A 23,713-nucleotide genomic window follows, 5' to 3' on the forward strand; every position below is an offset into this window, starting at 1 on the left:
TGCCCATTATGGGTGCACTATTGCAGAATCGCAGTACAATGTCCGATGGGCTCTTTGGAGATTATTTACTATTGCCCAAAAGATAATATAGAGAGCTCATGACTGACCAACTGATTCCATTTTCCAGGACAAATTTATTTGGTTTTACTTTATTTGTTTTGGATTTAGTTCACACCTTTTCAGTAGTAGCGTCTTAAGTTTTAAACTTACATCCCCAAAACAGTATGGTATTTTTCTGCCCCGATTCTACTCATTGAAAACAAAGTTACGGGATAAATAAGGCATCAGGCTATGGTTATCAGAAATCCAGAAGCAATCTAAAATGTCCCTGCTGGCAGTGCTACTACTACTATGTATCATTTCTATAGCGCTACTAGACGTACGCAGCGCTGTACACTTGGGTAAATTGGCAGTCATGTTCACACACCAAATCGACCAAACAGATTGATCCTGAATTTGCAATCGTTTTCGGTCTCTCTCTTTTAATAAGATCTATAAAGGATTGACCTGTTTGACTTGGGATCAGGCGGGAAGCGCTATCTCAGCAGGATGCACACTTCTCGCCCCCCTCCTCGCCAATGCACTAGACACTTTGCACTATTACACTGAGGAAGGTGCACTTTTACCTCCACCCAGCCCGGGCCCAAGTCTTGCAAGAAGCCTCTTTTGCAAACCCACGCGCTCCTACACCGCAGCTCCAAGAAGAAAGCGCGTTCATCACGTGAACACCTGTCACAAGAAGCTGCCCCGCCCCCCATCACCAACCTGCCAGACCTCAGCGTCATCCTCGCTGGCTCACGCTGCAGCTTCGGCTCCTCTGACTGGTTCCGCCTATGTCGCCTCTTCCGTCAGCCAATGGCAGAGCGCTGCGTGCCCGGATCCAAGATGGCTGCCCCTATGCCCGAGAGCGCCTGTCCCGAGTGAGGCGGCGGCAGCGGCCTTCCTGACCCTGGGGTCTGGGGAGGTGCGCTGGGGGCCCCCGCCCGGCCACCTTCCCCTCCCCCCCCAACTCCACCACGATATGGCCGCGGAGCATAGCAAGCAGTTTTGGAAGAGGAGCGCCAAGCTTCCGGGGAGGTGAGTGAGGAGGAGCCGGCCCGGGCGGCAGGGCAGGGACCAGCCGCCTCCCGGATGTGGCCGGGTCACTGTCCGGCTGTAACGGACTCATGGTTCGTTCTCACTTATGCAGACTTACCCTGACCATAAGGGTTGTCACCTACCCCCATCCCGGTCAACCGAACACAGATCCATGCCAGGTTTTTGTCCCGGTGCATGCATGGAGTTGTAGTTCTCGTGGGCTTCCCTAAGATTGTCAAAACTACAAATCTGTGCATGTCATGGGGCGAAACCAGATCTACCTGGCGGGACTGGTGATTGGGAGGAGGAGGAGGGGGTAGTGATGGGCAGACTTATACAGTCTGTGCCAGAGCCAACTGGTGGGAGGTGGGGATAGTGCGGGGCAGACTTATACGGTCTGTGCCCTGAAGAGGACAGGTACAAATAAAAAGTAGCACACAAGAGTTTATCTTGTTGGGCAGACTGGATGGACCGTAAAGGTCTTTTTCTGCCGTCATCTACTATGTTACCTCCTCTGCTGATTCGGTTGCTCTGGGATGAGGGAGCAGTCCTGTACTTGGCCTGGAGGTCGTAGGAGCCAACTTTTCAAAATGATTGGGGGGTGCTAAGCCCAGTGGAAATAACCCCTCCCTGGACACATACGTGGAATTTTCTCAATATTGGGGGTGCTCAAGCACCCACTGTCGGGAGGCGGGGTTAGTGCTGGGCAGACTTATACTGTCTGTGCCCTGAAAAAGACAGATACAAATCAGGGTAAGGTATACACAAAAAGTAGCACATTTGAGTTATCTTGTTGGGCAGACCGGATGGACTGTGCAGGTCTTTTTCTGCCGTCATCTACTATGTTACTAAGATGGAGGTCACTGAGTTAAAAGGCCCATTGGTCCAACCCTGTTTGACAGTTTTTATATCACATCTAGTTTTTTTTGGGGACCATAAGGATATGGGAATACCTTCCTGAATACCACTCAAGGGTCATTGGGCCAGCAAGGATAGACTCAGGAATAGCATCGAAAAACATATTTTTAACAGAAAGGTTGACGGAACCATGTAATCCTCTCCCACAGAAAGCGGTGGAGACAGTAATGATAATGAATTTCAAAAAGGAGTGGGATATACACAGAAAGGTGATCGGATGGAAGCCAGACGTTGAATGCCTTGGCTCTAAGCATCACTAAAATCTCTAGGAGGCATAAAAGATTTAACTGCATGGGTTGGCAGTTTTAACACCTTACTAAGTAGACAGGGTTGGTCATCTACTTATTGTGTATGGTATTGGTTAACTTGCATGGAAATGCTAAACTCTCTCTGCTTCCTGATATGTCTCTGGGCATGTGGACTGAACTTGGTTCATCTGCCTTGTGATATGTTGGGGCCACCAGGGACCGATCTTAGAACTTGTATATAGGAACCAGAGCTTGGGGGATGGGGTCTACTTCATAGCTGTTGCGGTCTTTCAGGATCTAGAGTGTCATGTGGTCAGTAGAGCCAACAAAGGTTCTGCTGATTCCCCCTGTTGCCTGTCAACCCACTGTCAGCAGTGGGTTGAGATCCTGGGGTACCAGGTTCAATTCCCTCTGCAGTTCCGTGTGACCCTGGGCAAGTCACTTAGCCCTCCATTGCCCCCCCCCCCCCCCAGGTACAATATACTACTTAGATTGTGAGCCCGTTAGGGACAGTTCAAGTATCTGTACAGTTGTATGTAAACCGCCTTGACTTGTGCTTGAAAGAGGTGAATATCAAATTAATGAACGATATTTTGATTTTCTGTTAAACAGAACTTGTTTCCTTTTGCCACCACAGAATGGAAGGCAGAAGCAACAGCATTCATTGCACTTGGCTCTCAAATTCTATAAATGGCACCCAATGTTAGGCGCACAGTTATAGAATAGGGGCAGGTACAAGCTTAACATAATTAATTGGCACTCAGTTGGCAATAAGTACTAATAATTGGTATTAACAATTATTGGTCTTTAACAGACTTATGCACCTGTTCTATTTACAGTGTGCCTAACTTCTCTTGTGTGCAGTTGCAAAGAGAGCATTAACGTGGGAGGGGCATGGGCGTATTGGGGTGTTCTGATTAACCTTCCGCGCTTTATAGAATAGTTGCATTTACGTGCCCAACTGCGGCATTTAGCACTACCACTTTTGCCAGCTATAGATATAAGAACATAAGAATATCCATACTGGGGCAGACCAATGGTCCATCTAGCCCAGTATCCTGCTTCCAACAATAACCAATCCAGGCCACAAGTACCTGGCAGAATCCCAAATAGTAGCAACATTCCATGTTACCAACCCCAGGGCAAGCAGTGGCTTTCTCCTTGTCTGTCTTAATAGCAGACTATGGACTTTTCTTTCAGGACCTTGTCCAAACCTTTTTTTAAACCCAGATATGCTAACCATGATTACCACATCCTCTGGCAAAGAGTTCCAGAGCTTAACTATTCTTTGAGTGAAAAAATATTCCCTCCTATTTGTTTTAAAAGTATTTTCACGTAATTTCATTGAGTGTCTCCTGGTCTTTGTACTTTTTGAAAGAGTGAAAAATCGATTCACTTTTTACCCGTTCTACACCACTCAGGATTTTATAGACCTCAATCATATTTCCCCCCTCCCCCCAGCCATCTTTTTTCCAAGCTGAAGAGCCGTAACCTCTTTAGCCTTTCCTCATATGGGAGCAGTTCCGTCCCCTCTTCTTTGAACCTTTTCTAATTCCGCTATATCTTTTTTGAGATACAGCGACCAGAACTGAATGCAGTACTCAAAGTGAGGTTGCACAGTGGAGCAATACAGAGGCATTATAATATTCTTGTTCTTATTTTGCACCCCTTTCCTAATAATTCCTAGCATCCTGTTTGCTTTTTAGAATATTTCAGCGTATTGTGTGCAATGACACCTAGATCTTTTTCTTGAGTGCTGACTCCCAAGGTGGACCGTAGCATCAGGTAACTATGATTCGAATTATTCTTCCCAACGTGCATTACTTTGCATTCATCTACATTAAATTTTATCTGCCATTGGATGCCCAGTCTTCCAGTTTCCTAAGGTCTTCCTGCAATTTTTCACAGTCCATATCTGTTTTGACAACTTTGCATAGTTTTGTATCATAAGTACATAAGTATTGCCATACTGGGAAAGACGTGGAGGCATATTTTCAAAGCACTTAGCCTTCCATTCCAAAGTTCCAGAGGTTTCTATGGAACTTTGGAAGGCTAAGTGCTTTGAAAATATGCCTCCAAAGGTCCATCAAGTCCAGCATCCTGTTTCCAACAGTGGCCAATCCAGATCACAAATACCTGGCAAGATCCCAAAAAAGTACAAAACATTTTATACTGCTTATTCCAGAAATAGTGGATTTTCCCCATTTAATAACGGTCTATGGACTTTTCCTTTAGGAAGCCGTCCAATATCATCTGCATATTTGATCACCTCACTTGTCGTTCTGATTTCCAGATCATGTATAGATATGTTAACTAGCACCAGTCCCAGTACAGATCCCTGTGGCACCCCACTATTCACCCTCCTCCATTGAGAAAAATGGTCATTTAACTCTACCCTCTGTTTTCTGTCCAATAACCAATTCCTAATCCACATGACTTTCTAATTTTCTCATGAGTCTGTCATGAGGAGCTTGTCAAAAGCTTTCTGAAAATCTAGACACACTACATCAACCGACTCACCTTTATCCACATGGAGTAACTAATCATGCCTAAAGTTTGGTGCACCACAGCAGGCTCCCATCGATATTCTGTAAGAGATTTTTGGTGCACCACTCTGCTGTTATAGAATACTAGTTTAGGAATCTATACTGAATTTATCACTTTGCTGTGCTTTTCTATCAGAAATGGATTTCAAAGTGTGTTTTTATAGTATTTTAATATTGATTTTATTGTTATATTGTAAACCGTTCTGATTTACTTCTGTAATAAGTGACGGTCTAGTAAATAAATAAACGATACTAACTTTGGGGCCCTTTTACTACGGTGCGTAGGCTCCTATGCACATCAGATTGGAACTACTGCCTGGTACCACGTGCCTGAGACAGTAATTCCATTTTTGACGTGCGTGGCGCTTACCCGGTGGTAATTGGTCATCTACATGCGCTGATGCTTACCGCCCGGTTAGTGTGTGAGACCTTACCGCTAAGTCAGTGGGTGGCGGTAAGATCTCAGGCCGAAAACGGACGCGCGCTGGTTTTAATTTTGCCACACGTCCCTTTTCAGCCACAAAAAAAGAGGCCTTTTTTTTTTTCCAGTCGCGCTGAAAAATGGATCTGCGCACATCCAAAATACGCGGCGCCTACACCAGCACAGACCACTTTTCGGCACGCCTTAGTAAAAGGACCCCTCTGTGCCTTCTGTTGCTTGAGAAGCAGGTATAATAATGGTGATACAGTGCTTTGGATGTCTGCTTTCTTTTAGGAGAGATTTGGTGTTTTGTACATTTTGTATTCATCTAAACTGAGTTTAACCTGAGGGAACGAACAGCCCTAATGACTGAACAATGGATATACATCATTTAATTTTCCTTCTATCTTACGCAAATAGAAACGGAGAGAGATGTCTGACTCTTTGTAAGAGCTGTTATGCTATATTGTTTGGGTTAAAAGACCGGTACAACATTGCAGGCATGGTTCTGTCTATGAACTGAGTCATCTCCATCACCTGAAGACGCCTCTTGGCGGCATTTTATTAGCCTCTTATAAAGCACCTGTAGATAATTGGCGTGATTGGATTTACACACATCTAATGCCACGTTTTTAGGAACTTTATAATATTCTTAAAGTATAAAAACTTGGGGAAAAAAGGCTCTCGCTGTCCTGTCACATCTCTATCATGGTGTCTGCTTCCTAGCTTTGCCCCCTCCTCTCTTTGTTTACTAAGCTTTTGTCGTATAGTTATCAAATAGGACCAAAGGGAAATAATCCTACAAGCACTTTCTGTGGGTAGAATTGCTGTGGACATCGGGGCTTTGAATATTGGCCAACCTGGCCGCATTGTTTGAGTGTATGTGTTCCCTTACCCTTGGAGAGGAGAGAGAGATTGGCGTTGAACAGTTATCACCACCTTGCATACATCCAGTAGCGCTAAAGAAATAATAATGCACGTGGGTTGTGCTAAATCCTCTTTAAGATAGTCCAAAATACAGCTGTGAACTTGATTTATTCTTTGAATAAGTTCGAGCCTCTGTCGTCCTATTTTTAAGTACATTGGCTCCTGGTAGAGGCTCAGATTTATTTTAAGTTAGGTGTTAACAGTCTTTCGGATGCTGCAGGGTGAGGCCCCCTTCTTCAGCGATGACCGTATTATTGGGGGGAAAGTTGGACCGTTTAAGGGCTCAGTGTTTATTGTCTTTTCCTTCAGTTAGGAATGTCGGGTATAATAGAATTTTGTCATCTTCACTTTCTTATCGAGCTCCAGCTTTTTGGAATTCATCTACCATTGGAGCTGAGGCACAGCTCAGATTTTCTTACATTTAGAAGGTTGCTTAAGACACTTTGGTTTAAGAAGTATGTAGTGGGATCTTTTAATTAGGTTATTTTATTCTGAATGTGTTACGATGTATTCTGAACGCTGTATTCGGTCTTTTATTTTTTGTAACCCACAGTGATTGTATTGGTATTAGTGGGCTATAAGTCCTGTATAAAATAAAAAAGAAATAATGATTACTATTTTATGCACCTTGCTTTGGATGAACAAAAGGGGGAGGGGCTGATATTTAACAAAAAAAAGCTGGGCTCCTAAATTTGTGCCCTATTTTCAGACAAGTTAAGGCGCCTAAGAGGCATATTTTCTAAGCAATTAGACTTACAAAGTTTCTGGGGTTACTATCCTGCTTATAATCGAACGAGAAAAACGCCCAAGTTCCGACCTAAATCGGGAGATGGACGTTTATCTCACAAAAACGAATAAAGCGGTATAATCGAAAGCCGATTTTTGGACGTTTTCAACTGCACTCCGTCGCGGATGCGGACAAAGTTGATGGGGGCGTGTCAGAGGTGTGGCGAAGGCGGAACTGGGGCGTGGTTATCTGCCGAACAAAGATGGGCGCATTTCACTGATAATGGGAAAAAAGTATGCGTTTTTAGCTAGAATTTAGGACACTTTTCCTGGACCCTGTTTTTTCACGAATAAGGCCCCAAAAAGTGCCCTAAATGACCAGATGACCACTGGAGGGAATCGGGGATGACCTCCCCTGACTCCCCCAGTGGTCACTAACCCCCTCCCACCACAAAAAAATGATGTTTCACAACTTTTTATTTTCACCCTCAAATGTCATACCCAGCTCCCTGACAGCAGTATGCAGGTCCCTGGAGCAGTTGTTAGGGGGTGCAGTGGACTTCAGGCAGGTGGACCCAGGCCCATCCCCCCTACCTGTTACAATTGTGCTGCTTAATGCTTATTAGTCGTCCAACCCCCCCAAACCCACTGTACCCACATGTAGGTGCCCCCCTTCACCCCTTAGGGCTATAGTAATGGTGTAGACTTGTGGGCAGTGGGTTTTGAGGGGGATTTGGGGGGCTCAACACACAAGGGAAGGGTGCTATGCACCTGGGAGCTCTTTTACCTGTTTTTTTGGTTTTGTAAAAGTGCCCCCTAGGGTGCCCGGTTGATGTCCTGGCATGTGAGGGGGACCAGTGCACTACGAATCCTGGCCCCTCCCATGAATAAATGTCTTGGATTTATTCGTTTTTGAGCTGGGCGCTTTCATTTTCCATTATCGCTGAAAAACAAAAACGCCCAGCTCACACATTGTTGAATAAAACATGGGCGTCTATTTTTTCCCAAAATACGGTTCGGTCCGCCCCTTCACAGACCCGTTCTCGGAGATAAACGCCCATGGAGATAGGCGTTTTCGTTCAATTATGCCCCTCCATGTAACTTTGCTAGTCTAAGTGCTTTGAAAATACACTTCCAATAACCTCTGTAAGTTTGTGAGTCTAAAGTGCTCATTTTCAAAGCAGATGGACCTCTGCTTAACGTGCCTTGTTGGGTGTGCTTTGGGCAGGACTAGAGAGGGTCCAAAAGTAGGACGTTCAAAAGGGATTTTCAAATGGGAAGAAAGGTCTATGCCTAAAAAGGATATGACTGAAACAGGTCTAGATAAAAACGTCCAAAATGTTGCTGTAATTGAGCAGCTGATCCAGTGGTTGCTGTCTTTTCCCTTTCCCCTGAAAGTGAACCTGGAAAGGAAAAACCAGGTCATGCTGAATAAATTAGCAAGCAGATCAGAGGAGTAGCCTAGCGGTTAGTGCAGTGGATTATGAACCAAGAGACTCAGGGCAAGATGCACGAAAGTCCTCGTTAGAGCCGTTCCGTACCAGGTTCAAGTCCCATGTTAACTTTTTTAAAAAATAATTCTGAGCCTTCCAGAAACAATACCTGTTGTACCTAAATGTATAAGCCACCTGTAAGCGTGAAGGCTATTGAAGTGTACATTCAGGTCCTATAGGTATTTTTCAGTTGCTGGAGGGATCACATTTACCAAAAAAAAGATTTATAGTGGGGTTAGTGTCACTGCACTAACCGCTAGGCTACTCCTCTGTTCTGAAGGGACATCTGTGTGGCCGTATTCTTGAAAATGGTGCCAGACAGACGTTCGTGTCCCTGTATTTTTGATATTCAAAGTTGGATGTTTCACTTTGGAAAATGTTTATTCATTTTGGGCATTTTCAGTGCAAACATGTCCATCTCACAGTTATAATCAAACAGGAAATCTAGATGTTTTTCCTGTTAGATTATGGCTGTGAGATGGGGGGGGTGGACGTTATGTGCAAACATTTTTTTTTGGGGGGGGGGGGAGGGGAATTTAGACTTTTTTTGAAAATGCCCTCCAAATTTTCAGTTGAAAGTTCATCTTAATTTAGGAACTTAAATGTTATGCTTATAAATTTAAGCCTGCCATTCATTTGTCTACATTCATGAGCCTATCAGTGCTAAGCTGATAAGCATTCCCCTTCCACACAAATCTGACCCCATTGCCACCCACTTTCTACGGTCCTAATTATAAGAGTTTAGCAATGTTTTGATTATAAAATTAGACAAAGTCCGCCCTAGTAAATTTTCAGAGAGGCCAAGTTAGGAACATAAATATTTTAACTATCAGGCCCTAAATGTGTATGTTCTAGTGGAAAAATGATGAGCAGAAAAGGCAGCTGCAATCTTTACGCATACTTTTGTTGGGAACAATACTCAAAGAAAAGGCCTCCACGGACTACACGTTGATTACAGGTAATCGTACCCTCAGAATTTGTGCTAGTGTGATCAGTTCTGATTAGAGCCTTGTGTTAGAAGGCTTTTATGCATAAAGGCCACGGTTGGATCTTTCTCCTTTTCCTGACAGCGAGGTTCAGTTTAAACTCTGACGCAAAGGCTTTTTTGTTCTTGAACTGGGTTTATGTTGATCATCTAAATTTCTGTATTTCTGTTCTTTGTGGCTGTTTTCCCTGCATTCTGATTCAGAGGTGATATATGTGCACGTTATATCTAATAATTTATTTCACAATATTTATATCTGATATTTCGTTGTATGTTCTGGATCAGATTCCGTAAACAGCACCCAAAGTGGGGCACCATTATGATCTGCGCTAAGATAGTATTCTGCAAAGGTTGCTCTGCACAGAGAGACTTTTACAGGGGCCTAACTTTGGATGCCGGCACTTATGCCTGCCAAAAGCTGGTGTAAATTCTAGCGCCTAAATTACATTATTCTATAACATCGCCCCTAAATCCTGGGAATGCCCTCTTCCATGGCTACACCCCCTTTGGAGACGCGCAGCATAAAATTTAGGCACACATGTTCTAGAATAGAACGTAGGGCAGATCCATCCGTAACACTTAATGACTGCTAATTAGCAACAATTATGAATTAACTCCACATTAACTGATTAGTTTATGTCCATCTCTGACCCTTGGCAAACTGACCTGTATAGAATCGAGCGGTATTCAACTAAGCAAGAACATAATTGTAAAATACATTAAGGACCAGATTCTATATATGGCACAAAAAAAAACAAACACACGCTTAACGCTGTTCTATAAACCTTGGCTAAAGTTAGGTGCAGTTTATAGAATACGTGTAGCACCCGTCCCCACGACTAAAATTTAGGCGCCTGATGTAAATACCCATTCTTAAGTTAGGCCCGGATTGGGCATTTACCATAACGGTGCATGTGATTTTTAGGCACACCCGTGACCTGCATGTGCTCCTCCTGTGGCCATGCCCCCGTTTGACATTGCACATTACAATTTACATGCACCACTTTACAAAATACATGTAGAAAGTTGTGCATGTCAATTCTGATTAGTGCTAATTAGTGCCGATAACTGTTATTGGCCAATTATTGGCACCGCTTGACTTGTCAATCAATTAAGTTAAGTACATAAGTACATAAGTACATGCCATACTGGGAAAGACCAAAGGTCCATCTAGCCCAGCATCCTGTCACCGACAGTGGCCAATCCAGGTCAAGGGCACCTGGCACGCTCCCCAAACGTAAAAACATTCCAGACAAGTTATACCTAAAAATGCGGAATTTTTCCAAGTCCATTTAATAGCGGTCTATGGACTTGTCCTTTAGGAATCTATCTAACCCCTTTTTAAACTCCGTCAAGCTAACCGCCCGTACCACGTTCTCCGGCAACGAATTCCAGAGTCTAATTACATGTTGGGTGAAGAAAACTTTTCTCCGATTCGTTTTAAATTTACCACACTGTAGCTTCAACTCATGCCCTCTAGTCCTAGTATTTTTGGATAGCGTGAACAGTCGCTTCACATCCACCCGATCCATTCCACTCATTATTTTATACACTTCTATCATATCTCCCCTCAGCCGTCTCTTCTCCAAGCTGAAAAGCCCTAGCCTTCTCAGCCTCTCTTCGTAGGAAAGTCGTCCCATCCCCACTATCATTTTCGTCGCCCTTCGCTGTACCTTTTCCAATTCTACTATATCTTTTTTGAGATACGGAGACCAGTACTGAACACAATACTCCAGGTGCGGTCGCACCATGGAGCGATACAACGGCATTATAACATCCGCACACCTGGACTCCATACCCTTCCTAATAACACCCAACATTCTATTCGCTTTCCTAGCCGCAGCAGCACACTGAGCAGAAGGTTTCAGCGTATCATCGACGACGACACCCAGATCCCTTTCTTGATCCGTAACTCCTAACGCGGAACCTTGCAAGACGTAGCTATAATTCGGGTTCCTCTTACCCACATGCATCACTTTGCACTTGTCAACATTGAACTTCATCTGCCACTTGCACGCCCATTCTCCCAGTCTCGCAAGGTCCTCCTTGCTTGTGCAACTTTAGTCACCATATATAGACTCCGGGAATAAGTGTGTCTGTGTATCGATATCTATCTATATTTATAGCTATATCCATCTATACCTTCCATGGCAGCTGCAATGGGAATAACAAAGCAAGTTCAAAAGGTTCTGGGTGGAGGATTTGGCAAAAAAATCACCACTATGCAGCTCCATCTCTGGCCATCTTCAAATCTATGCTAAAAGCCCACCTTTTTGATGCTGCTTTTAACTCCTAACCCTTATTCACTTGTTCAGAACCCTTATTTTATCATCCTCACTTTAATATTCCCTTATCTCTTGTTTGTCCTAATTAGATTGTAAGCTCTGTTGAGCAGGGACTGTCTCTTCATGTTCAAGTGTACAGTGCTGCGTACGTCTAGTAGCGCTTTAGAAATGATAAGTAGTAGTAGTAGTATGCAGATTACATTTGTACCTCTGTCCTTTAACTTTGTACCATTTGTATGTGACATTTAAAACATAAGAAGCTTCCTTTTGTCATAACATTTTGAATGCCAAGGGCAAATTTGATAATCTTTTCCTGTTTGTTTTTCAGGTCAGTGAGGTAAAAGTACATAAGAACGTAAGAATAGCTATACTGGGTCAGACCAATGGTCCATCTAGCCCAGTATCCTGCTTCTAGTAGTGACCAATCCAGGTCACAAGTACCTGGTAGAAACCCAAATAGTAGCAACGTTCCATGCTACCAATCCCAGTGCAGGCACTGGCTTCCCCATGTCTGTCTCAATAGCAGATTATGGACTTTTCCTCCAGGAATTTGTCCAAACCTTTTTAAAATCCAGATACGCTAACTGCCGTGACCACGTCCTCCAGGAACAAATTCCAAAGCTTAACTATTCTTTGAGTGAAAAAAATAATTCCTCCTATTTGTTTTTAAAGTATTTTCATGTAATTTCATCGAGTGTCCCCTGGTCTTTGTACTTTTTGAATGAGTGAAAAATCGATTTACCTCCACTCATTCCATACCACTCAGGATTTTGTAGACCTCAATCGTACCCCCACTCAGCCATCTATTTTTCAAGCTGAAGAGCCATAACCTCTTCAGCCTTTCATCATACGGGAGGAGTTCCATCCCCTCTGTTATTTTAGTTGCTCTTCTTTGAATTTTTTTTAATTCCACTATATCTTTTTTGAGATACAGCAACCAGAATTGAACACAATACTCAAGGTGACATCACATCATGGAGCAATACAGAGGCATTATAATATTCTTGGTCTTATTTTGCATCTCTTTCCTAATAATTCCTCGTATCCTGTTTGCTTTTTTGGCTGCCGCCGCACACTTGGCAGAAGATTTCAGCATATTGTCTACAATGACACCTAGGTCTTTTTCTTGTGTGCTGACTCCTAAAGTGGTCCCTAGCATCAGATAACTATGATTCAGGTCATTCTTCCCAATGTGCATCACTTTGCATTTGTCTACATTAAATTTCATCTACCATTTGGGTGCCCAGTCTTCCAGTTTCCTAATCCGTATGCGTTTTGACATCTTTGAATAGTTTTGTGTCATCTGCAAATTTAATCACCTCACCCATCCTTCCAATTTCCAGATCATTTATAAATATGTTAAATAGCACCGGTCCCAGTACAGATCCTTGCGGCAGTCCACTATTCACCCTCCTCCATTGAGAAAAATGGCCATTTAACCCTACCCTCTATTTTCTGTCTAATAACCAATTCTTAATCCACAGAAGGACGTTGCCTCCTGTCCCACCACTCCTTAATTTTCTCAGGAATCTCTCTCATGAAGAACTTTGTCAAAAGCTTTCTGAAAATCTAGGTACACTTCATCAACAATTTACCTTTATCGACATGTTTATTTTGACTTTGGAGGAGTGGCCTTGTGGTTAGGGTGGCGGACTTTGGTCCTGAGGAACTTAGTTCAATTCCCACTTCAGGCACAGGCAGCTCCTTGTGACTCTGGGCAAGTCACTTAACCCTCCATTGCCCCATGTAAGCATTGAGCCTGCCATGAGTGGGAAAGCGCGGGGTACAAATGTAACAAAAATAAAATAGATACTATTGGAGATTCTACATGGAATGTTGCTACTATTGGAGATTCTACATGGAATGTTGCTATTCCACTAGCAACATTCCATGTAGAAGCCTGCGCGGCCACATTGGTGATCTGCAAGGGCCGACTTCTAGTGGAATAGCAACATTCCATGTAGAATCTCCAATATTAGCAACAGTGGAGGAGTGGCCTAGTGGTTAGGGTGGTGGACTTTGGTCCTGGGGAACTGAGGAACTGAGTTCGATTCCCACTTCAGGCACAGCCAGCTCCTTGTGACTCTGGGCAAGTCACTTAACCCTCCATTGCCCCATGTAAGCCGCATTGAGCCTGCCATGAGTGGGAAAGCGGGGTACAAATGTAAAAACAAAAAAATGTGGATCCTATCCCTGTTTATAAATGTTTTTTTTGTTTTTTAAGAAATTTGGACTTGGCTTTGCTGTGGTCTCTTTATATGGCATTGGGCAAGTCATTTGGTCTTTGTGATTAACTTAACTGGAATAGCAGATAATAACAATTAGCCATGTTCCTTTTTATCATTCGGTGGCAATACCAGACGTGCCACCTACTCACCTGCGCTGTGCATCTACTTGTAAAGTGTCAGAATGCACTGATTTCCCACTGGGTCCTGGAGCCTCAGCCAGCAGCTCTGGTTTCAGGAAGTCCACCATGAATGTTTATGGGAGAGATTTGCCTGTACTAAAGACCCTGTTGAATGCGGCTCCGGAACCTGGTTGGGCACACTCTGCTCAAAATTATAACATATGTTGGGCTTTTGTGTAGATAAAAGTTGTGCTGTAAATACACATTATTATCACTAGTAAATCTTGGTGTCTTTCACAGCATACAGCCAGTCTACGGAGCTCAGCACCCTCCCCTCGATCAACGGTTGACTAAAAAGTGAGTGCAAGATTTAAGTTACTGTGGGGATTTGTATAGATCTTACATTCGAGCACTGGCTCCCCAAGAGATTTGACTGCCAGAGTTCATGTGTGCTTGGTGTGGGAGCAGATGAAGAGCCTTCTGGATCTGTGGCATCAGCAGGTTCTACACAGCTTCCTTAGTGGAGGAGTAGCCTAGTGGTTGGTGCAGCGGACTTTGATCCTGGGGAACTGAGTTCAATTCCCACTGCAGCTCCTTGTGACTCTGGGCAACTCACTTAACCCTCCATTGCCCCATGTACAAATAAGAACCTGTATATACTATGTAAGCTGCTTTGACTGTAGTTGCAAAAAAACACAGAAAGGTGGTATATCAAGTCCCATTCCCTTTCCCTTAGAATATTACTTCCTTGGTTTTCTTTTGATGAAAGGGGCTGAAACTCAGCCATAGTTACAAACCTCACCCATTGTTTAGTCATTTGCTTGCGGAAAACTTGGCTGGCCTCTCATAATTTGAATGGAAATAAAATGTTGAGGATGAATTTACATGACACACTATCTGTTCTTCTCTGCAACATTTCCTTTGGGTGTGCTGCATAGAATTGTAGGTGGGAGGTCGGGGATAACATGTTAACATGTGTATGTCTAGTATCGCTAGAGATACGATAAATAGTAGTAGTATTGTTCGGAGGAGGATGTGTAGCATATATTTTTTTCTACTACTTGCTGGTACTTTCTCCATTTTCCTTACACTTTCAATATTTTTAGCACTTAACCAGCCCCAAAAAAACTGTGGACTGTTTTGAGGTGGGAGGGACATAGGTTAATAATTAAATGCTATGTCTTATCCTTTGAAAATATTAATGGGCTCGTGGAGGGAAGGGGGGTTGGGCCTTCCGGATCTCAGGCGCTATAACCAAGCTTGTTTGTTGAGACACTTGGGAGACTGGTTGTTAGACAGGCAGGATTTCACGCCTAGGAGACTGGAGCAGGAATACTTTAAACCATATCATTTATATTACCTGCTGCAGTGCCCAGGGATAGCTATACCTAGTCAGGTGGGCAATAGCGTGTTGCTAAGACCCATTAGAGAGATATGGAAGGATCTAAATAAGAGCTGGGGGTTGGGGGCAGAGACATCAGATCTTTTACCGTTACAGGGTAATCCCCAATTTAAACCGGGATCAGAAAATAAAGTGTTTCTTAGATGGGCAGGACTAGGCATAACAAGGTTAGAGCATGTCCTGGATTCTCGGGGACAATTACTGGGTTTGGGAGCCTTGGGAGTAGGTATAGACTACAGCCACACATTTGCATATGGTCAGCTAGCTCACTATGTTCGTTCCTTGGACGCAGCACAGTTGGGAGGCAGACATGGACGTAGAGTCAGAGAATTCTATGGTTCCGTACCTGGAGAGAGGTTATCGGTTTCAGGGCTGCAGAAAGCCTTGTGGGAGCTGGGAGGAGGTAAGGATATGGACAAAATACAGCAGAAGTGGGCGCGAGATTTGAAACAGCCTAACCTGCAAATTAACTTCCGGAAGCTGGTGGCACAAATACCTTCAATATCAGGGAATGCAAATTTGAGAGAATGTCAATATAGAATTCTACATAGAGCATACATGGCCAAATCTCAGGTGTTCCAAATGGGGGGGATCCCGGATCCATTGTGTTCCAAGTGTAGGCAGGGAAAGGGCACGCTGTTTCATTATCTATGGGATTGTTACAAAATACAAAATTTTTGGAGACAAATAGCTCAATACTTGGAAAAGGTGTTGCAGCATAAAATTCAGTTTTCCCCCAAGGGGGTCTTGCTAGATCAATATGAAACATTAGCAGTCCCGCAAAAAGGGGCTCGGCAGTTCATCCGCAAAGCCAGCATACTGGGGAAGAAGCTTATTCTGAATGGTTGGATGACAGAGGAACCGCCAGACTATTGGCATTGGAGAAACCGACTATATGACCTGCTCATGCAGGAAAGGAGGGAGGTGGGATCATCCCCAAAGAGAAGAAAGGTGTTCTTAGGAATCTGGGAAATGTACATACAATCATTATCCTCCAGAGCACGAAGTTTTCTGTTAAATAGACTGTAAAGGAAGAAGGGAAGAAGAAGAGAAGGGAAAAGGGAAACGGATAAAGGAGGGAAGAGAAAGGAGAAAGAAGAAAGGGGAAAAGGGGTTTTTTTTTTTTTTTTTTTGTTCCTTTTGGGATCATTAGAGAATGGAATGAGGATGCTATTGGAAGATGTGGGCTATGTAATGGGGAATGTTGAATAAATGGAGTATAATGTATGGTCACCAATAACATGTTGAACTATATAAGTAGCAGGATTAGGGAGGGGGAAGGGAGGTTTGGGGATAAAAGAAAAACTTAATTGACTGGAATGTAAATGATTTACTTGCATTTGTACAATGCTCATGTTGAAGTTTTGTTGGTTTGCATTGATTTTCAGTCAATAAAAAAGATTTAAACCCTAAATGCTATGTCTTATCCTTTCCAAGTTTCATCAGAGATCGCTCCAAGGTGAATGCCCTGCCTGTGAAGGGCAAGAAAACCTCCAGCTTCCACGAATTTGCTCGCAGCACCAGTGACGCCTGGGACATTGGTGACGATGAAGAGGAGGATTTCCCCCCTCCATCCTTTGAGGCCCTGAACTCCAAGGTGGCTTTAGCCACAGCAGCCCAAGTGCTAGAAAACCATAGCAAGCTGCGAGAGAAGCCAGAGCGGTCTCAGTCCGTCTCGGATGATGTGCCCACCTGCAAGGTTATCAAGTCCAGCAGCGAGGCCCACATCTCCAGAGCCTCCAGTAAGCATTCTTCCCAGTCAACAGTCTAGCTTCATTAATACCTTGCCCTGCCTATGCTGATCAATGTGCATTAGGAGGTCATTTCTTGGACTTTGGTGAGACCTGTGCGCTGTTTTCCCTGTTCATGGTCTCTTGGCCTGGATTACCATAGCTGAAATCCTAGGTGAATACATGGCTAGGCCACTGCTTTAATTGGGTTGATGTTTTCTCTCTTTTGAGTTTAGCTTTGACATGCCAATCCACTTAAGTGCTATTTCTTTCCACTGCTGAGCATATATCTACATTTGTGAACTGGCTTCAGCTAGATCCAGCACCACGCAGGCACCATCCTGAAGCGGTGGACAGATCAAAAGGTGTTCTGTGGTCCACCCCTTGCCTCGGACCTCAGATCTGCTCTAGTATCTCCATTTTCTCCTGTCAAATCTTGACCTAGTGATTTGAGGCCCAGATGCACAAAACCTAACGAGCCCACAACTTGCGTTTTAAACTGGTTCCAGCCAGTTTAAAACGCAAGTAGTTCACCCCGGGCATGCACTAAGGGCATTTTCCCTGCCACGGTAGCAGGCAATGAAAACGGAATGCAAATGTTTGAAAAGCTATTATAATGAGCTGCAGTACCGTTGCAGCCCATTATAATCAGATGCACTACCGTTTTTCCGATTCCCTTACCATAGGAACCCTAACGAGATGTCTGACCTCTTGTTAGGGCTCCTGTGAGGGAATCGGAAAGGAAAAGGGCCTCCAAAAAAGGTGAAAAAGAAAAAAAAAAAAAAAAAAAAGCAGGAAGCGCAGGTGAGGGGCGTCCTCTAAGGACGTACTCTCCCTGCGCTTCTGAGAGACGTCTTTATTTTTTTTTTTGCAGTTTTTTGTTCTGCCGGCGCTCGTGTTTTTTTCCCCCCTTCTGAGTCTTCGCCGCGCCACTTACCCCTCCAACAGCGAAATTTTTCTATTTTCCTGGTTGCCGGAGAATCGGGACGTCCCTTTAGATTAGGCTCCTCTTCCTGGTCTCTTCAGCCAATCAGAGCACGTTTCGCTGACAACAGCCAGCTAAGCCCGCTTTGATTGGCTGAAGAGACCAGGAAGAGGAGCCCTAATCTAAAGGGACGTCCGATTCTCCGACTCAGGTACTGAAGGACTAGAGAATGCAAGTGAACTACAACGAGTAGCTCATTTGCATTCCCTATCGTTGATGCATTCCCGTTCCCTACCGATTCGCTATGGAATCGGTAGGGAACGGGAATTACCAATGTCTTTCATGCATCTGGGCCTGAGTCCTTTCAGGGGTTGGTGTGAAGTTACTGAATCCAGTCCTCAGAGAAGCAACCCCTGCTGATACACTCAAAAGAGCTGAAAGGGGAAACTAATGCTGCCATTTAATTCACAAAGGGAGGTTGTGGACATTAGTTGTACTCACCTTTCTAAAAAAATTTTCTCCGTCAGGAGCCTTTGTGTAATGGTAAGAGCTCTGGCTGATCTAATCTCCTTTATTTCCCTCAATACATTTCTTTCTCCTTTTTATTTTCTGATAGGTGACTCGTTGGCCAGGAACCCACTCCAGAAACAGCAGTCACTCCCACTCCGACCCATCATTCCACTAGTTGCTAGGATTTCTGACCAAAATGCTTCTGGGATGCCTCCAATGACTATCCGGGAGAGAACACGACTGGAAAAATTCAAGCAGTTACTGTCAAGTACCAACACAGACCTGGGTGAGCCTGAGCAGGGGTCTGAGGGAAAAGGAGGAGGATTGGGGAGGTCGTGTGGTTCAGAAACCCTGCTCTGTAATCCAAGCAAATATCTTTTGTGTTTGTAGAAGAACTGAGGAAATGCAGCTGGCCAGGCGTCCCAAGAGAGGTGCGGCCTGTTACCTGGAGGCTCCTTTCGGTGAGTAGCAAGAAACATCATACATCTGTGTTATGGAATAGGATGTGATATTCCATTTGCACTTCAAGGCTCATGCTCATTTATTTACAGCTATGGGTACACTGAATAAGTACACATAGTGGTCATCACGTGCTAGTGAGTATTTAATGTGTAATTAGATTTCCAAACATGGATAGGTGCTTGGAACCTAGGTCATGGTGTGATGAGATTTGCTAGTGCATTTTGTTCGACTCTAGGGTTATCTCCCTCCAAACATGGAGAGGCGGAAGCTGACACTGCAGAGGAAGCGGGAAGAGTACTTTGGCTTCATTGAGCAGTATTATGACTCCAGGAATGATGAGCATCACCAGGATACTTACAGACAGGTAGGATCCGTGCCATTCTCTCACCGTCTTTACATGGTATTCTTTAACCTTAGCCTGTTGCTGTGTCCTCTCCTGTTATTCTTCCCTGCTCCCTTTGCCTTTTTCTAACCCCTCCCTACTCAGATTCAGTTCTTTCCCCTCCCCTTTGTTAATTACCTATTCTTGATTTCTCTTACCCTTCACTCATCCCCCCCACCTTTCCTCCATTATCTCTCTGTCCCCTTCCACATAATTTGTGATCAGGGGGAAAAAGCATGTAATCCAGTCAAGGTGCACAGCTGATTTATTGTGTATGTATGTTTGTGTGTGATTTGATGAGGTGCGTGTGTCTGTGAGAACCTGCAGTCCAGGTATGTGATCTAATCTACCTTTGACTTTTCAGATACACATCGACATTCCACGAACAAACCCCCTCATCCCCCTGTTTCAGCAGCCTTTAGTACAGGAGGTGAGTGGCCCTTCCTTCCGTCTTTAGTCCAGGGGAGCATACCCGCTGCTTTGAACTGTTCTCTCTCCTTCATGTTTAAGCGTTTTTATCTTTTGAAAAATGATGTTGGTATTTACTGATTAAACAGATGCAAGTTACTATCGCTCTAGGATAGTCCAGGGTTTTAGTGATAAAGGCTCATCTCTTTTATCAATAGACACACCTGACTGACAATGCAGGGTATATTTATGTTTGTATATGCCTTGCATTCATTTTTCTGAAGCTTCTTTATATAGTAAAGGGAGGGGAGGGGGCTTTTCTATCCCAGCTGTCTGTCTCTGAATCTTTTATCTGTAATGAAAAGTTCTGAGATGCCCTTTGTTCAGCGCTTTGAGCTGTGTCTTTTTTTTTTTTTTTTTTCTGTCTGATAGTAAGTAGCTAAAAAGATGCCCCTCAAATATACCGTGTGCAGGTGAGGACACCTGTGTTGCCTCTACCAGAACGGATGAAATGTTCAGGATCATGTTTCCCCCTTCTGAAGGTGTTGCGCTGGCCGCTAGTGTTGTATAGGGAAATGTATAAAGTTTTAATGTTGAGTTTTAAGACCTTACGTGCCTTAGCCTCCCTTTACCATTGAGACATAGTAACATAGTAGATGACGGCAGAAAAAGACCTGCATGGTCCATCCAGTCTGCCCCACAAGATAAACTCATATGTGCCACTTTTTGTGTATACCTTACCTTGATTTGTACCTGTCTTTTTCAGGGCACAGACCATATAAGTCTGCCCAGCACTATCCCCGCCTCCCAACCACCAGCCCCTCCTCCCACCACCGGCTCTGGCACAGACCGTATAAGTCTGCCCAGCACTATCCCCACCTCCCACCACCGGCTTTGGCACAGACTGTATAAGTCTGCCCAGCACTATCCCCGCCTCCCAACCACCAGATCCGCCTCCCACCACCGGCTCTGGCACAGACCGTATAAGTCTGCCCAGCACTATCCCCGCCTCCCACTACCTGATTAATGGTGAGCACCGAGCTGTAACTTCAGTTTTTTGCAGGTTCCAAGGAAGTGTGTCTTCAGTGTATTAGAAAAAGAGCTTTTTTCCTAGTAGGTTTGGGGTGGTGGTCTAGGCTGCTGGATGTGATTTGTCTGGGAACTAATTGCAGTTCTGCAAATTGGTAAAAGCTTAGCTGTGGCAATTGGTGTTTGGGGAGGCGAGGGATATAGGAATTTGACACAATGGGTTATAAGTGGTTATAAGTGCTTTATGTTGCTAAATTGGTTGTAATAACTGTATTTTAATTTTTGTTGTAAATCACTTTGTGACTTTTTGTTCGTGGTGGATCACGATATATAAATGAATGAATTTTCCCACTGGAACTCATGGTAACAGTGGACATTTCAGATTTTTGTGCAGGGGATGGTTTCAGTCTTTCCTTGTTGCAGCGCAGTTTGCTCCGACCAGGGAGACTCAGGTTCAAGTCTCATATCTAATGGATGGAGGGGGGCTGACTGACAGCCATTGTGATAGGAATCCATTTATAGACTGGTACCGAGGGGCTAGACTAGGAGGAGACATCCATCAGGGCCAATGAGGAAGTGCCAGCTGGGGGAGGAGAAAGTGGGGTTACTTACCTGTAACGAGGGTTCTCCGTGGACAGCAGGAGAGTTTGTTGGATGACGTCACCAGTGTGTGGCTGACTCATCCTGCTTGTCCATGGAGAATTCCTGTTTTGTCTGGGCATCCATTTCTATATTCCACAGTGTAATCCTCACCTCCATGTGCACTCCTTTTCTGTATTTTGCAGATTCCAACCTGTAAACTATCTCCACTGTCTTAGCTTTTACATTTTAAAATCTGCTCTTACGTTTGCCTGAGCTACTAGTGTGTGCCCAGTTCCTCTCCTGGAGGACAGGAGAGCCGTCAGCCTTCGTTCAGATGTAGGCTGGATTTCTTGCCTCTTGTCTCCTTTAATCTCTTGCTTTCCTTCTTAGCCAGAGCTTGAACCTGTGCCTAGTAAGAGCACATTCTGTTACAGTTGTATGTGCCAGGACCCAGCACTTCCTTTGTCCTGCTGGAGAGGATTTGTGCTAGAGACATGTGACTCATTGGGGGGGGGGGGGGGGTGTTTGGTGGTTGTTTTTATTTTGTTTTTTATGTTTATATTTTATTTATTTATTTATTTATTTTAGATATTTGAAAGAATCCTGTTCATCTGGGCAATCCGACATCCGGCTAGTGGCTATGTGCAGGGAATAAATGACCTCGTCACACCCTTTTTTGTTGTCTTCCTCTCCGAACATGTTGGTAAGAAGATCCAGAACCCTAAATCTGTGAGAATAGCCTGAGAATCTCAGCCTGGTGGATTTGTACAGTTCCTGCAGGGCACTGTGGCTTTACATTGGCAATTCTGAGCACCTTTCCTTCCTTAGAACGTCACTTCCCTGATTCCATTTTGAAGAAAAAGGGACTGAAACCCATCCATAAAACTTCACCTGTTCTCCAGCCATTTGCTTACAGAAAACCTGTTTTGATCTAAAGGCCTGAACTACCCGTCTCTGTATGCGCTCTGCTACTAAATCCACTCTTAACCATATTACTAGAACCAAAATAGATATGGCAAAAACATGACATTCATAACAATTAAATTCTGCAGCTAAAGTCATGCCTTTGCTGTTTTGAGGAAAACCAATACTGTACCAACGGGTTTTGAGTTGGAGCAGATGAGACTGAAACCATTCTGGAGGCTTTCTGAGCGGTTCTGCAGTTTGTACACAGCAAGGTGAAGAGGCTTGATCAACAAAACCCAGCAACCAGCACACATCCCTTGCTCTCTGTCCCCTGTATATGAAAAGCACAGACAAAAGTGCCAAAATTCCCAGTGTGTGTTATCAGTAAGGAAAAACCAAGCAGCCTCTTTCAGAGGCTTTACAGTATCATCTAAGAACCCATCTGAAATGGAAGTTGCTTCTTATAGTTAAAAATCTGAATTCAGCCTGGATTATTTCATGTTTTGTGCTCTCACTGTTGGCTTCCTGGGATTTGACCCATAGGCCTCATAATGGGAAGATATACCGTATTTTTCGGACTATAAGACGCACTGCACCGGACCATAAGACGCACCTAGGTTTTAGAGGAGAGAAATAGGAACAAAAAATTTTGCTTTTTCCCTCCTCTAAAACCTAGGTGCTCCGGTGCGTCTTGTCCGAAGCCCTCCAAGTTTGGGATCGCCCTCAGGGTTACCTCCTCCCCCCCCCCCCCCCCCCCCCGGCCCTGTCTCCCCTTACTCATGCGATCTTCCCTGGTGGTCTAGTGACGTCGGGGCAGGAAAGAACCCCGAGAATTGAAGTCTCGGCAGCCATTTTGAATCTCGCCGAGACCGTCAGGCAGCAATGCATACAGGAGGATGGAGAGCAGCGCGCTGGGCAGGAAAGAGGGGGCTCTTTCCTGCCCCGACGTCACTAGACCACCAGGAAGATCGCGTGAGTAAGGGGAGAAGTGGTGACAGGGCCGTGGGGAGGGCGATCCCGAACTCGGAGGGAGGGCGGGCGGCCTACCAGCCAGCCAGCCAAATCTCTACCTTCGGACTATAAGACGCACCCCCCATTTTCCTCCCAAATTTGGGGGGGAAAAGTGCGTCTTATAGTCCGAAAAATACGGTATTTACAATCCTTACACTGGAAGCAGAATAGTGAGAGTTCCTTTATCTCGATCGTTCGTCTGCTGTTCAATACACGTCTGAGGTCTAACTTTTTTGGTTTTTCTCTTTTGACCTAGTCATTTCCTCCAGCTCAGTTAGAACCAGGACTGGGGATCTTCATGTCATGAGCCTTTTTTAATACATCCTCCTAGTTTACATTAGTTCAGCCATTGTAGCGACAGGGTTTGACTGGGAGCCATACATCACAGCTCCT

General features: G+C 44.4%; 1 protein-coding gene across 1 annotated transcript in view; it reads left to right on the top strand.

The window, feature by feature from the left end:
* Window positions 1–847: 847 nt before the first annotated feature.
* TBC1D22B (TBC1 domain family member 22B) overlaps window positions 848–23,713 on the top strand; it is a 28,304-nt gene continuing 5,438 nt past the window's right edge. Inside the window, exons 1-8 of the mRNA XM_030220843.1 lie at window positions 848–1,077; window positions 14,274–14,330; window positions 16,813–17,117; window positions 18,647–18,826; window positions 18,931–19,001; window positions 19,238–19,366; window positions 19,749–19,814; window positions 21,992–22,106. Coding sequence (XP_030076703.1) covers window positions 1,022–1,077; window positions 14,274–14,330; window positions 16,813–17,117; window positions 18,647–18,826; window positions 18,931–19,001; window positions 19,238–19,366; window positions 19,749–19,814; window positions 21,992–22,106 — 979 coding nt within the window. The 5' untranslated portion in view covers window positions 848–1,021. The remainder of the gene's footprint in view (window positions 1,078–14,273; window positions 14,331–16,812; window positions 17,118–18,646; window positions 18,827–18,930; window positions 19,002–19,237; window positions 19,367–19,748; window positions 19,815–21,991; window positions 22,107–23,713) is intronic.

The sequence above is a fragment of the Microcaecilia unicolor genome, chromosome 12 (assembly GCF_901765095.1).
Source record: "Microcaecilia unicolor chromosome 12, aMicUni1.1, whole genome shotgun sequence".
NCBI classification, from domain to species: domain Eukaryota; kingdom Metazoa; phylum Chordata; class Amphibia; order Gymnophiona; family Siphonopidae; genus Microcaecilia; species Microcaecilia unicolor.